At 51.4% G+C, this 15352-nt stretch overlaps 1 protein-coding gene across 10 annotated transcripts; it reads left to right on the top strand.

The window, feature by feature from the left end:
* Positions 1–4990: 4990 nt before the first annotated feature.
* On the top strand, positions 4991–10029 carry LOC308254995 (asialoglycoprotein receptor 1-like). 10 transcript variants are annotated; one of them, XM_080681743.1, is made up of 10 exons: positions 4991–5089; positions 5855–5929; positions 6169–6269; positions 7962–8078; positions 8218–8313; positions 8393–8464; positions 8958–9044; positions 9138–9289; positions 9363–9469; positions 9617–10021. In XM_080681743.1, the coding sequence occupies exons 3-10, from the start codon at positions 6203–6205 to the stop codon at positions 9789–9791; spliced, it is 873 nt and encodes a 290-aa protein (XP_080537869.1). In that variant the 5' UTR covers positions 4991–5089; positions 5855–5929; positions 6169–6202; the 3' UTR covers positions 9792–10021. The 10 variants fall into 10 exon arrangements, with proteins under 10 accessions (XP_080537869.1, XP_080537868.1, XP_080537874.1 ...); XM_080681742.1 differs by lacking the exon at positions 4991–5089 and adding an exon at positions 5490–5593; XM_080681748.1 differs by lacking the exons at positions 4991–5089; positions 7962–8078 and adding an exon at positions 5546–5593.
* The last annotated feature ends 5323 nt before the right edge of the window (positions 10030–15352 follow it).

The raw sequence follows: 15352 nt of genomic DNA, 5'->3' as shown, positions 1-15352 counted from the left end.
GGCCTCAGCTGCAGCAGAAATGAACCATTGCTGGTCCCAGAGTGGTACGGCCCCTTCCCGCTCTGACTCGAGGTCTCGGGGAGGGGGGAGGGGGAGGCTGAGATGGAGGGTACTAAGAGTAATGGTCAAGTCCTGAACAGTACAAAAGGACAGCTTAAAAAATGTTTTTTAATATGTTTTCATTGATTTGAGAGAGAGAAACACAAACATTGATGGGCTGCCTCCCCCACTGGGGATCAAGTCGACAACCAGGGCACGTGTGTTGACCAGGAATTGAACCAGCGGCTTCTTGGTGCAGGAGTCAACACCCAGCCACTGAGTGCACTGGCCAGACCAAAAGGGCAGTTTCACAGCCAGCCCGACCAAGTGCAGAGTGGGATGCAAAAACCAACCCCCCCCCCGCCCCCACAGCGGTTCTGGGGAGGGTGTGGCTGCCCCAGGCCTGGTGATCCAAGGACAGAGGCAGAGAACTCTGAGGTGTGCAGTCCTCTATCCAACAGAACCCAGTCCTGGGGGCAGGGCCAAGACTGCTTTTCGGGAAGCCTCCCAGGTGATTCTGATGTTTTGCTGGGTGGAGAAGCTTTGCTCCCCAAGATGTTTTTCAAATAATCCTCTCAGCAGCTTGGTTCTGTGTAGAAACACTTTTTTTTTTTTTAAATCAATAAACACATTCTTTTTATTTTTTATTTTTTATTAATTTTTTACAGAGAGGAAGAGAGAGGAGAGGGATAGAGAGCTAGAACATCAATGAGAGAGAAACATCGATCAGCTGCCTCCCGCACACCCCCCCACTGGGGATGTGCCCGCAACCAAGGCACGTGCCCTTGACCGGAATCGAACCTGGGACCTTTCAGTCCGCAGGCCGACGCTCCATCCACTGAGCCAAGCCGGTTTCGGCTAGAAACACTTTTGAGGCCGTGCTGATGTTCTCTGCCATTAGCTGAAGGGAGACATCTGAGCTGGGAAGGCATGTGCAGATGAGGTGTCTGGCTCTAAGGCTTAAGGAGGGTTCACTGAGAAGGGGTGAAATTACCTAGTTTTGCATGCATTTTTAAAAAATTTTTTCATTTCAGAGTGGAAGGGAGAGGGTGAGAGAGGTAGAAACATCAATATTGAAAGAGAATCATTGATCGGCTGCTTCCTGCATGCCTCACACTGGGGACTGAGCATGTGCCCTGACCGGGAATCGAACCATGACCTCCTGCTTCATAGGTTGACACTCAACCACTGAACCACACCGGCTGGGCACATGCATTATTTTTTAGATTACAAAAGTAATACATGTACCTTACCAAAATTCAAGTAAATATGGAAATACATATGACTAAAAAAAAAAGTTCCCTCTCCACCTCATTCCACATAGTTCAGAGGGAAGCACATTAGCAGTTTGGGACGTAGTCTCCCAAATCTAGGAAGCTCGTCCTTGGCTGGTTAAGGAGACAGTGCATGTGAATGGATGGGTGCACTGAGGCTCAAATTCTGACCCCTCCTTGCCCCCTCTATTGTTTCAACAAACACCTGTTTGGATCTTCCTTGGTGTCAGGTAGTGTTTAAAATGCTGGGAATGCAACGTCCCTGCCCTCGGAACCTGGGGACCATCCAGGGGGGACAACAGACAGTAGGAAGTAAAGGAATATTGATAATTTAAGATAATGATGATGCTATTAAGCAAAGAATGACTGCTGGGTATGTGTCCTTGCTAGTTTAGACAGGGTGGTCACAGACGCCTCTTGGAGGAACATTTGAGTTGGGACTTGAATGATGAGGAAACCTGGGTGGGCGTGTGTGTGGGGTAGAAAGAACAGCAAGGTAGGAAGAAGTTTTGATTGTTGGAGGACAGAGGAGGACGAGGGTGCGGCAGGATGGGAGAAGGAAGATAAATAGTTAGATCAGAGAAGTAAGCAAGACCTGAGGACTTTCTATGGATTTTTAAAATAGTGCCATAGGCCTGGCTGGTGTGACTCAGTGGTTAAACACTGACCCATGAACCAGGAGGTCACAGTTTGATTCCCAGTTAATGTGGGCTTGTTCTCAGGTGGGGGATGTGCAGCAGGCAGCTGATCAATGATTCCCTCTCATCGTTGATGTTTCTATCTCTCCCTCTCCCTTCTTCTCTGAAATCAATAAAAAAATAAAGTAAAATAGTGCCATAGGAAGTCCTGTTGGAGGCTGTAAGAAGGGAGCAACTGTGTTCCCCCTCCATGCTAGTGGAGAAGGTCCGGTAGGGGGCAGCAGAGAGCCAGTCCTGAGATGGTTGGGAGGGTAGGATGAGAGATGCGCAGTCACTGTGTATAGCTAACTGGGCAAAGAGCTTTATTCTGAGCCTCATTTTCCCTAGCTGTAAAATGGGAACAATAACTATCCTCCTCCCAGGATTCCGGTGAGGAATAAAGGGGATAATCCATGTAAAGCCTTAGGCACCCTTCCTGGCACACTTAGGAAATGGTAATCATAATTTTTTTTTTAAATTCTCACCCAAGGATATTTTTCCCATTGATTTTTAGAGAAAGTGGAAGGAAGGGAGAGAGGGAGAGAGATTTTTAGAGAAAGTGGAAGGAAGGGAGGGAGGGAGAGAGAGAGAGAGAGAGAGAGAGAGAGAGAGAGAGAGGAAGAGAAACATCGACATGAGAGAGACGCATCCATTGGTTGCCTCCCCCACAGACTGAGACTGGGGAACCTGCAATTAAGGGATGTGCCCTTGACCAGGAATGGGACCCGAGACCCCTCTGTCCTCAGGCTGACGCTCTAATCACTGGGCCAAACCGGTCAGGGCGAACTCGGAATCATGATTGCCATTGGCTTTATGTTCTAGTCGCAGTTACTGGGTAAACTGGAAAGTTAAATAAAACCTGGAAACATTTGGAGTTTTAAATTTTTCTAAAAGTCAAGTAGGAAAGAGGAGCAGGGAGGGCCCTGGGTCACAGAAGCCTGGTGTCCCAGGGCTGAAAAGAGGGGCGTGCCTGGATGGAGGCAGTGGAGGAGGGGAGGAGAGAGCCGCGGGGAGAGGGCCAGGCGGGGCCAGGCCCCAGGCTCTGCAGGCTGCAGGGAGCGGATAGTGAAGCCCTGGGGTGGGTTGTTCGGGCTCCTGTTTAAACTTGTGTGCAGTGGTCATCTCTTCCTGCAGCCCTGGGCCGCCCCCTCTTCCCCTGCTGCTAGTCCTGGCCCTGAGGCTCCAGCCCGAGGCACCTCCTCTAGCATCTCCTGCTTCAGTGCCACCGCGCCCTGCGCAGCCTCTCCTAGATTTGGGGAACCATAGGTCACCCTCTGTGGAAAGCAGCACTGAGCCTCCTCTTCTCCCCTCTGCCCATCTATCCCTTCCCCTCTTCGTGAGGTCTGCAGGGTGCCAAGAGGAACGAGGGTCTGCGGCAAGAGCAAGGCAGGCCCCTTCCAAACATGAGATTCTAAGTGCTGAGGGGTGGGCCAGGGCAGAGGGAGGTCAGAGCCCAGGTGGCCTTCATAACTCAGACGACCCCCAGCGCCTGGCTTGCTCCAGGGAAGGTGCTAACCACCCTCTGGGATGTGGGGCGACCCCACCTTCTCCCACAGAAGGAGATGGAACTCAGCTGCTGGTGGTGCTGCTAGTGATGGGAAGAATGAAAACAGGATGTGCTCAGCACTATGTGTCCCACACTGCTTTTCACTCATTTTCTCACTTAACCTTGGCGATAACTCTGAGATGGGCATTAAGCCTGCTTTCCAGCCGTGCGGAAGGTGAGCTCAGATCTGATACTGTCCTACGAGGCTTTCCCCCTGAACAGCCTTCCCGAGACCTCCAGCGCTTCCCTTTGGGGTTCACCTGCCCAGGCTGCCCCCACCTGGAAGCACTTCTCCCTTCCTGACTCACTCCTAGAGGAGCCATCCTCTCCCTCCTGGGCAGTCTTGAACCTGGCACCCTGGGTCCCAAGAGCTGGCCCTGAAGTTCACTTTGTCTTCTAGTTCCTATGACTGGCAATCCTGGGGCTCTTCCTTCTGCTTCTCCCACAGGCAGGACTGTCCAGGCTGCTTTCTCCCCACTGTGCCCTCTCACTGGGGGGAAGTCATCACGGGCACTTGCCACATTAGGGCTGCACCCAAGATTATGATTTCAGTGTCTCCAGCCCCGGAATCTCTGTGGACTCCAGATCCATTTCACCAGTCTTCTGGGTCCTGGCGGGTATGCTGCTCTCTGACCCCTGCCCCATCCCCCCACACCCCCCCCCCCCCCGCCCCGTCACTGCACATTCAGCAGCCACAGGTCCACGCCATTCCTCTGCCAACTCCTGCCCAAGTGACCTTCCTGTCTGGCCTCACTTGAGACCAACCCAGCAGCCTCCTGACCTCACTCCTTCCTCTCAGTAACCCACCTCTGACCCATGACCTATTCCATGGCCAGGCTATCCAGCTTACAGATCTGACTTCACCACTATCCTGCCTGCAACTCTTTATGAGCCCTGTAGTATGTAGTTACTCTTAAAAAAATTAAAAAATATATATATTTCAGAGAAAAAAGAAGAGGGAGAGATAAAAACATCAATGATGAGAAAGAATCATTGATTGGCTGTCTCCTGCACGCCCCCTACTGGGGATCAATCTCACAACCCAGGTTGGAATCGAACCCAGGACCCTTCAGTCCAAAGGCCGAAGCTCTACCCACTGAGCCAAACCAGCTAGGGCAAGGCATATATTCTTTAAGGAATAAATGTAAACGGTGGATGAATTCTCAGAGTGCATAGGTAGATATACTACCATTGTGGCATAGTTTTGTTTTTAGCAACTTTTTCGTTTCTGAGGATTATCTTTAGTATTTTATTTTTTAAAAAATATTTTTATTTATTTCAGAGAAGAAGGGAGAGAGAGATAGAAACATCAGTGATGAGAGAGAATCATTGATTGGCTGCCTCCTACATGCCCCACACTGGGGATCTAGCCTGCAGCCCAGGCATGTGCCCTGACCTGGAATCGAACTGTGACCTCCTGGTTCATAGATCGATGTTCAACCTCTGAGCCATCTGAGACCTCAGGGCCCAGCTGTGGAGACTGAACAAGGTCCTGGAGTCAGGCTGCCCCAATTCCAGTCCCCCCTGTGCCGCTTCCTGCAGTGTGAACCTGGGTTAGTGCTTAGCTCTCAGGGTCTGAGTTTCCTCATCTGTGGATGTGCTCTGGGGATGAGAGGAGTTAATGAATAAAGAGCCCCAGGCACAGAGCAGGAGTCAATGGAGGTTTGTTGGCACCAATCTCTGGTGAGGTGGGGAAGCCTGCTCTCCTGCCTCTCCCTACATCTCCCCCCCCATCTTGCCCCCACCCCGACCCCCATGCTGCTGGGGAACTTGACTCTCCAGGAGATTGAAGCCCTTCAGCCTGAGCTGGGGAGTCTGGAGGCAGAGCCCCCAAGGAAGCTGGGACCTAGGCTCAGATGCCAGGGTCACAGGCCCAGGTTGGGCAAGAGCAAAGAATGCATGGGTTCCTCTGATCCCGGGGATATTTGGAGATAGGAACAATTCTGGGAATTCAGAGGCAGACAGGACAGGGGTGAGAGACAGAGGGGCTGCACCCAGGCCCTCTAGGCTCCCCTCCCAAACCATGCCAGCAGGAGTGAGGTGACCAGCATGTGGAGGTGAGGGGGACAGACCTGGATACTCACCCTCCCTGGGGAGGAAAGCAGAAGCAACCCATCCCCCTGCTTCCACCCCCACACATCCCCGAGTTCCAAATCCACTTCCACCTCTGTTTAAGTCCAAAGTCCCTGGCACTGGAGATGCCAGGTTCGGTACACTAGGGACACAGACAAGCAGACACGCGTAAGCACGGGGCTCAGGGCCCTTGTATGGACCCTCTCCCACTGTCCGGGGCTGTCTTCACACCCCCCGTTCTCCAGGCTTCAGCCTCCTTCTTAGCCTGGGATCTGCACAGCATTGAGGGATCCAGGAGTCACCCTCGAGACCACCAGCAAGTAAAAGGGGAAGAAAGGCCGGAGGACTGACTGGGGGTGGGCTGGGAGAGGGGTGGAGGGGACCAGTTGTCAGGGGCGAGGGGCTGGGTGGGAAAACTCCAGGGGATGGATTTTGGGTGACAGGCCTGGGATGGAATGAGGGAAAGAAGAAAGGTCTGCACGTAGCCACAGATCACTTAGAAAGGGAAAGAACCCCATACCCCAACTCTGTTTAGTCTCAATCTCAACCCTAACTTCAGCCTTGACCTAGTCCGGGGTCCAGCCAGCCCCACCATGACAAGGGAGTATCAAGATCTTCAGCATCTGGACAACGAGGAGAATGACCATCAGGTCAGACGAGGTGAGGGACGCCGCCATTTCAGAAGGGCGAGCATTAGGTGGTTCTGGCTTCCTTGCCTCAGCTCTGGCTTCTTTCTATGCCCCCTGCCTATGCCTCTGGCCTGTCCCTGTCACAAGAACATAGCGAGTGCCTGAGCTGCCCTCTTAGGGGAGGTATAGGGTGTGGGGCTGGAGGCCCTGTCTTGGGGATGGGTACCTTTGACTCTTGCCCTGCCACCCACTTCTCAGGGCCTTGGGGAGGGGGTGGGCCCATGAGTGTGGGGGTAATGAAAGAAGTTAGGCCCCTCCTTCTTTCCTCTTTCAACACCAATGATCTGTGTGTGTGTGTGTGTGTGTGTGTGTGTGTGTGTGTGTGTGTGTGTGTGATCAATTTGATCAAGGGCTAAGATTTCTGTGCAGAGGCTCAGGGATTTCTGATCTGAGGGAGGATGAGGCCCTCCTACATCGAAAAACAGATCCCACGCCCTGGGCAGTGTGGCTCAGTTGGAGCACCATGGTCACAGGTTCAATTCCCATCAGGGCACATAGCTAGGGTGCAGGTTCGATCCCCAGTCGGGGTACATATAGGAGGCAACTGATTGATGTTTCTCTGTCACATTGATTTTTCCCCCTCTCTATCTAAAAATCATCATAATCAACAACAATAATAAAAAGACCCCCATTTTTTCTCACGTGAGCAGGAATGCTGTTGGGGTTGAGCGAGGATCCAGTTCCTGGGGGTGGGAGAGATACAGGGGAGGTGAGAATGGAGGGGAGGCCTCCCACACTCCAGCTCACTGGAACAGGGCTGCCTGGTGGGAGCAACTTGAGGGACCTGAAGTCTGGCTACCCCACCTTCTCCTCCTGCCTCCAGCCAGTGGGACTCATGGAGGGAGGAGGAAACCTCTATCTCTTGCCCCACCTTCAGGGAGGAGCCCTGATTCCCCAGCTGGTCTCCAGCTCACAAACTCCATCCTCAAGGCTCTGAAGAGGTTCATTAGCTGCACTGACACAGTCAGGCCACTAGGTGTCAGCCAAAGCCCAGGGCCAGGTAGGGCTAGGGCAGGTCAAAGCTTTGCTTCCATCTGCAACCCTCTTCCCTTCCCCACCTCCAGATGCCTCTGGCCTCTCGATCACCCACTGCCCATATTTCTTCTTCTTCTTTTTTTTAAATCCTCACCTGAGGACATGCTTTTATTTATTTATTAAAAAATATTTTTATTGATTTCAGATAGGAAGGGAGAGGGAGAGAGAGATAGAAACATCAACGATGAGAAACTCATTGATGAAAGAATCATTGATCAGCTGCCTCCTGCACACCCCAACTGGGGATGGAGATCGCAACCTGGGCTTGAGCCCTAACTGGTTATCGAACTGTGACCTCCTGGTTCATAGGTCAATCGGTGCTCAATCACTGAGCCAAGCAGCTGGTACTTTTATTGATTTTCGAGAGAGAGAGGGAGAGAGAGAAACATAAATGCACGTGCCAGAACCAGCAACCTGGGTATGTGCCCTGACTGAGAATTGAACTCATGACTTGTGGTGTACGGGAGGATGCTCCAACCAACCGAGCCACTCTGGCTAGGACATGCTCATGATTCTTAATCTATGTGATTCCTCTGAGTCTACAAGAGGAGCCTTAGCCTGCTCTCCTCCCAGGACCCCAGAGCTGCCCCAGACTCTGCCACGACCCTGAGACCCTCTCCTCTTGCAGGGCCATCTCCTCCCCGACCACTCTTTCAACGGCTCTGCTCCGGACCCCGCCTCCTCCTGCTCTCCCTGGGCCTCAGCCTCCTGCTGCTGGTGGTTGTCTGTGTGATCGGATCCCAGAGTGGGTGCCCCAGGGGTGGACAGGGAAGGGAGCAATGTTGGGGGGTGATTAGGGGGAGCAGGGGTGGGGGGAGTGCTGGTAGCCATGATAGTGGACACAGCCTTCTCTTTTTGTCTAATTCACACCTTCTCCTGTCCAGACTCCACGCTGAAGGAGGAGCTGCGGGCCCTGAGAGAGACGTTCAGCAACTTCACAGTGAGCACAGAGGCCGAGGTCAAGGACCTGCGCATCCATGGTGAGGGGGCTGGGGCTGAGGCTGAGGGGGGCTGTGGGACGCTAGGGATGTTGGGACACTGAGCAAGTTTCTCCCCCAGGAGGAGGTGTGGGCAGGAAGATGAAGTCCTTGGAGTCCCAACTGGAGAAACAGCAGCAGGACCTGACTCAAGGTGGGAGAGGAAGCCTGTGTGCCAGTGCCTACGTGTAGAATACAGGGCATGTGTCCTAACTGGGTCTCTCAGGCCAAACCAAGGGGTCTTCTTTCTTTCTTTTTTTTAATTAAATGTATTTTTATTGATTTCAGAGAGGAAGGAAGAGGGAGAGAGATGGAAACATCAATGATGAGAATCATTGATTGGCTGCCTCCTGCATACCTCCTACTGGCTGGGGAATCAAACTGTGACCTCTTGGTTCATAGGTCAACGCTCAACTATTGAGCCACACCGGCTGGGCCAAATCAAGGAGTCTTGACAACAAATCCCTCCCTCCCGCCGCCCTGCAATTCTCAAACGTTTTATTGACAGAAACTTTTTCTCTCCATCAAACCAAGGGGTCTGGTGGCAGGGCACCTGCACATGGCGGCAGACCCTTCCCAGCCCCCAGCGTTCACACTGACCTCTTCCCCTCCTCACTCTCCCCCTCCCCCTGCCCTCTGTCCCCCAGATCACTCCAGCTTGCTGTTCCACGTGAAGACCTTTGTGTCTGACATACGAAGCCTGACCTGTCAGCTGGCCATCCTTCAGGGCAATGGTGAGGAGGCAGGGATGCCCAGCCCGCTTTCATGCCTACTTCCCCTCCTGGCAGCAGCTCAGCCTCTCCACCCTCCCTCTGCACCCCTCCCAGGCTCTGAGAAGAACTGCTGCCCTGTGAACTGGGTGGAGCATGAAGGCAGCTGCTACTGGTTCTCTCGAACTGCGAAGCCCTGGCCCGAGGCTGAGAAGTACTGCCAGCTGGAGGATGGGCACCTGGTGGTGGTCGGCTCCTGGCAGGAGCAGGTGAGGGCTCCGGAGGGCTCGTCGGGGAGTCTGGCTGTTCTATGGAGAGGTCACCATCCTCCTCTCTCCCCAGAAATTTGTCCAGCACCACATGGGCCCTGTGAACACCTGGATGGGCCTCACTGACCAAGATGGGCCCTGGAGATGGGTAGACGGGACAGACTACGAGAAGGGCTTCCAGTGAGTATGTGTGCTCTGCGCTTGGCACGGCCTCCACCACAACCCCCTCCCCTGCCGGCCCAGCTTGGCGGGTCCAAGGGCAGGAGGGGCTCCTCGGCTTGGCTGAGGGCCTGGCCTCCTGGGGCCCAATCTGGCTGGTCTTCTTAGGAACTGGAGGCCAGACCAGCCGGACGACTGGACCGGGCACGGGCTTGGGGGAGGTGAGGACTGTGCCCACCTCACCGATGACGGCCGCTGGAATGACGACGTCTGCCGGAGGCCCTACCGCTGGGTCTGCGAGACAGAGCTGGGCAGGCCCACCCCGCAGCCCCCTCCCCCCTGATTGATTTCCTCCGTGCCTTCACCTGGGAAGGCTCCTCACTTTGGGACCCTGCGATCTGGGGCCTCCTGCCAATTCTTGGGGATTTTCATCCAGGTTGTAAGGGAAGGGGAGAGGATAGTGTCCGAGGAAGGGCGGGGAGATGGAAAGCTATGCCACTTTCTACGGTTTGCAGGTTATTGTCAACTTTTTTTTTTTTTTTGAGTAAAAAGAGAAATATACGAAACATTCTGAGTTGACTAATTATGAGGGATTAACAATGGGGAATGGGCTCGGCTGGTGTGGCTCAGTGGTTGAGTGTCGACCTATGAACCAGTAGGTCAGGGTTCGAATCCCGGTCAGGGCTTGATCCTCAGTGTGGGGCGTGCAGGAGGCAGCTGATCAATGTTTCTCTCTCATCATTGATGTTCCTACCTCTCTATTCCTCACCCTTCCCCTCTCTCTAAAGAAAATCAGTAAACAAAGAAAAGAAAAGGAAAAAAAAAAAAAAAAAAGAATGGGGAATGGACTTGTTGGCACGGGGAAGTCTTGGGCGGGTGCTGGGTTAGCGTGAGAGCTGTAAGGCTTTGGGCCAGAGGGAGGGCTTCGCTATTTACAGGCGTGTGATTTAGGGCAAGTTACTCTGCTCTCCGAGTCTCAGCTGGAACACTGCGCTGTTGCTGGGACCATCCTTCCAGCAGTGCCCCAAGCAGCGCCGCCCCGTGTGTCAGGTGCTTCCGAGGCTCCAGATGAAGCTCCTTGGTGTCTGTTGTGAGCATTACAGTGGAGAGAAGCAGCGTCCACAGGCAACCAGTGCAGTGAATCAAAGCTGAGCCCCAACCGAGAGTCCCCAAACTCATGAGGAAAAACAGCTCCACGGAAGGGGAGACCCCAGAGAAGCAGAATCCACAACCCAGGACAGGGGTTAACAGGACACAGATCAAGACTTTATAGACACTTCTGGGTTTGTCAGCAAACATTTACAATCAGCCACAAATAAGTCCCCAACTAATTTTAAAAAGGACCACAATAAAACACAGTTAGACATGAAAACAAAAGTAGAACCAAAAAGCAACTAGAACATATGCCTTTCTCACCACATTTCTAGATAAACTTTAGGAGAAAATCAAAGTAGATGCAAGTGAATTAGAAATGAACAAGGAGAGCACCACACACTGAGGTGTGGGTGGTCTAGCGAAGCTCCCCGGAGGAGCTGTACAGAGCCTTTAGCACATTTATTAAAAAAATAAGAAACGATGAGTTGAAATAAGCTGTTTTAACTCAAGAAACTTCAAAAAGAATAACAAAATAAACCCCCCAAATAGAAGAAAGGGACTTTGTGTTTTTTTAAAGCAAAAACTAATAAACTAGGATATAAAAATGTAGATATGACCTACAAAATTAAAATCTGATTCTTAGAAAGGTGAATAAATTAACATGAAGGAGCCCTAGCCAGATTGGCTCAGTGGATAGAGCTTTGGCCCTCTGATGAAGGGTCCTGGGTTTGATTCCGGTCAAGTGTACCTACCTTGGTTGCAGGCTCCATCCCTGGACCTGGTCAGGGTGTGTGTGGGAGGCAATCAATTGATATGTCTCTCTCACATTGATGTTTCTCTGTTTCTGTCTCTCCCCCTCTCCCTAAAAAAATCAATGGAAAAATATCCTCGTGTGAGGATTAACCAAAAAGACGCCCCTGAAAAAACAAAAACAAAAATATGAAGGAGAAAAAAACAACAACACACAGACACATGACCTTAGAAAGGAGGAAGGTCAGAGTGCAGGTATGGAGGATCTAATCATATAACAATTGCAGATCTGAAACAGCGGACCCAAGGCAGTGTTTCCCCACCATCGCTGTAACCTTTAGGTTAATCTCTTAGAAGCAGAGTTTATAACTTCCACCCTTAGTAAGGGGATAAAACGAAGAAAAAAAATGTTAATTTAAGGGAAGGCAGGAAAGGAGAAAAAAAGAAAACTGGTAGATAAGAAAAGCTCAAACTAAAAGGTTAGTACATAATCCAACTATGTTGCTGATTATATTAAATGCAAAAGACCAACTGACCTTGTTAAAGGGGAAACAATTCCAGACAGAATAAAGAATAAAGTCCAACCGTATGCTCCAGAGACACATCTAAAACAGAGAAGTTGAAAGCAAAAGCATGCAAAAGATCTGCCAGGCAAATTCTAACCAAAGTAATGAGCATACAAAGTATAGTTTATAACAAAAAGTGTTATTAGAGATAAAGTCACTTCCTAGTGATAAAAGGTTTAATTCGACAGGAAGATACACTGGTATTAAATATATGTGCATAGAATAAGAGGACCACGAAATATTTGAAACAAAAGCTTTGGAAGTACAAGAACAAATGGATAAATCTGTATTTATAGTAGGAGATTGTAATACATCTCTCTAGCAATTGATAGATCAAGCAGACAAACAAAAATCACTAAGGAAACAGGTTTTGAACTTCAGGTTGTAGTATTATGATGCAATAGACATATTTAGTACACTGTACTCATTGCCTACAGAATACTCATTCTTTTCAAGTACACTGAGACATTTAAAAAATTTGAGCAAATACTGGGCCATAAAGCAAGTTTTAACTAATTTCAGATAGAGAATATTTAAAAAAATATTTTTATTATTGATTTCTGAGAGAAAGGGAGAGGGAGAGAGAAATAGAAACATCAATGATCAGAATCATTGATCAGCTGCCTCCTGCATGTCCCTAGGCCCCCAACTGGGGATCAAGTCCACAACCCAGGCATGTGTCCTTGACCGGAATGGAACCCAGGACCCTTCAGTCTACAGGACAAAGCTCTAACCACTGAGCAAAACCGGCTAAGGCTCAAATAAAGAATTCTTTACTACAATAACTAGAAGTGTAAAATCCCTATGTAAACCATTAGCTAACCCAATCAAATGGTGTATTAAAAGAGATATGTGCAAGTAGCATATATGCCAAGAATTAAAAGATGGTTTAACATCAGAAAACATTTATTTATTTAAATATATTTTTATTGATTTCAGAGTGGAAGGGAGAGAGAGTAAGAGAAACATCAATGATGAGAATCCCTGATTGGCTGCCTCCTGCATGCCCCCTACTGGAGATCAAGCCCACAACCCAGGCATGTGCCCCCGACTGGAATCAAACCTGTGACCCTTCAGTCTGCAGGCCAATGCTCTATTCACTGAGCCAAACTGGCCAGGGCCAGAACACATCCTATCTAATAAAAGAGTAATATGCAAATTGACCACACCTCCGCTACACCCACAAGCCATGCCCACAAGCCACGCCCACCAACAATCAGGAGCAAATATGCAAATAAACCCAACCAAGATGGCTGTGGCCACAGAGAGCAGGAGGGAGGCTTGGGTTTCCCCGGCAATGAAGCCAAGCTTTCCACACACCCTGGCAGGCCCAGGCCTCCACTCCAGGCTACAAAGTTTTAATTATAGAAGATAAATAAATCCCAACAGAAATGGTGGCAGCCACGGAGCTGGAGAGAGTAGGAGGCTAGGGTTGCCCCCGGCGATGGAGGAAGCCAAGCTTCTGCAGCCCTGGCCTGCTTTGGCCTCCGCTTAAGGCTACAAAGTTTCAATTATAGAAGATAAATAAATCCCAACAGAAATGGCTGCCGCCATGGAGCAAGCAGAAGGCTTGGCTCCGCTCCAGGCTACAAAGTTTCAATTGTAGAAGGTAAATAAATCCCAGATACCAGGTCCTCTTCTTGGGTCGCCGGGGGGTGTGGACAGCCTGCAAACCACCACAGGCCCCTCGACCAGGTCGCCCCATGCCCCAAGGGAACCCCCACCCTGATCCAGGACACCCTTCAGGACAAACCAGCTGGCCCCCACCTGTGCACCAGACCTCTATCCTATCTAATAAAAGAGTAATATGCAGATTGACCATCACTCCAACACACAAGATGGCTATGGTCACAGATCCTGCCCCCATGTGGTCAAAGATCCTGCCCCTATGTGGACACAAGATGGCCACCACAAGATGGCCAGCAGGGGAGGGCAGTTGGGGTGTACCAGGCCTGCAAGGGAGGGCAGTTAGGGGTGACCAGGCCTGCAGAGGAGGGCAGTTAGGGGCAAACAGGCTGGCAGGGGAGCAGTTAGGCATGAATCAGGCTGGCAGGGGAGTGGTTAGGGGGTTATCAGGCTGGCAGGCAGAAGCAGTTAGGGGCAATCAGGAAGGCAGGCAGGGGAGCAGTTGGGAGCCAGCAGTCCTGGATTGTGAGAGGGATGTCCGACTGCCCGTTTAGGCCCGATCCCAGTTGGGATCGGGCCTAAACGGGCAGTCGGACATCCCTTGAGGGGTCCCAGATTGGAGAGTGTGCAGGCTGGGCTGAGGGACACCCCCCCCCTGCACGAATTTCGTGCACCGGGCCTCTAGTTTATTAATAAAATAGACTTAGAAAGAGCAGAAGACTAGATTAATCTACACTAATAAAAGAGAAAGATGCAAATTGACCGTACCTCTGCTACGCGCACCAGCCAATCAGGAGTGAGTATGCAAACAAACCTGACAAAGATGGTGGCGGCCCCGCCCCCCAGCCGCTTTGGGCCTGTGGGAGTCGGGGAAGTTGGGCACCAGCGCCTGAGGCTGGCTGCGGCCCGGGAGACAAAGAAGCCGCCTGCCCTGTGGCCCGGGAGACGGAGAAGCCACCCACCCTGTGGTCCTGGGCGCCAGCACTTGTGGCTACAGCCCAGGTGAAGCTACCTGCCCACCATCCCCTGTGGCTGCAGCTGGCCCGGGCGCCTATGGCTGACTAGAGGGACGGAAGCCTGGATCCCAGGTGCCTGTGGTCAGCTGGAGGAGGGAATCCTGGGTTCTGGATGCAGCCGGAGGCATAGGTGGTTAGGGGGCAATCAAGCCAGCAGGGGAGCAGTTAGGAGCCAGCAGTTCTGGATTGTGAGAGGGATGTCCGACTGCCAGTTATCCCCCGAGGGGTCCCAGATTGGATAGGGTGCAGGCTGGGCTGAGGGACACCCCCCCTGTGCATGAATTTCATGCACTGGGCCACTAATGGAGTATAAAAGAAAAAAATCACAATGCAGAGAGAGTACTCGAAGAAAGTTTAACACCTACTTACGAGAAAATCTTTTAGGATCTCAGCTGCTTCTATTTTGTTGCTTTATTATCCTCAACATGTGGATTCTATCATGTTTTAAGATGTCTGCCCCACTCCAGCCATGACACATTCCAGGCAAGAGAGAAGAGAGGAGAATGGCATGCTCTCTCTCTCCCTCTGAGGACACTTCTGAAATTTGGATGATCTTACATCTGTTTGATCAGAACTAGTCCCAGGGCCACAGCCGAAAATGTGGCTGAGTAGTGCACTCTTTATTCTAGACTAGAGGCCTGGTGCATGAAATTTGTGTACTCAGGGGGGTTCCTCAGCCTGGCCTGTGCCCTCTTGTGGGGAGCGGGTCTAAGCTGCCAGTCGGACATCCTTAGTGCTGTCGCAGAGCCACTGTGCTCGCCAGCTGTGAGCTGGGCTCAAGGCTTCTGGCTGAGCAGTGCTCCCCTGTGGGAGCACACTGATCACCAGGGGGGCAGCTCCTGCATTGAGCG

This window comes from Plecotus auritus (assembly GCF_963455305.1).
Source record: "Plecotus auritus genome assembly, chromosome: 7".
Classification (NCBI taxonomy): Eukaryota; Metazoa; Chordata; class Mammalia; order Chiroptera; family Vespertilionidae; genus Plecotus; species Plecotus auritus.
The sequence above is the reverse complement of the archived record's forward strand: the minus strand, read 5'-3'. Positions and strand labels throughout refer to the sequence as shown.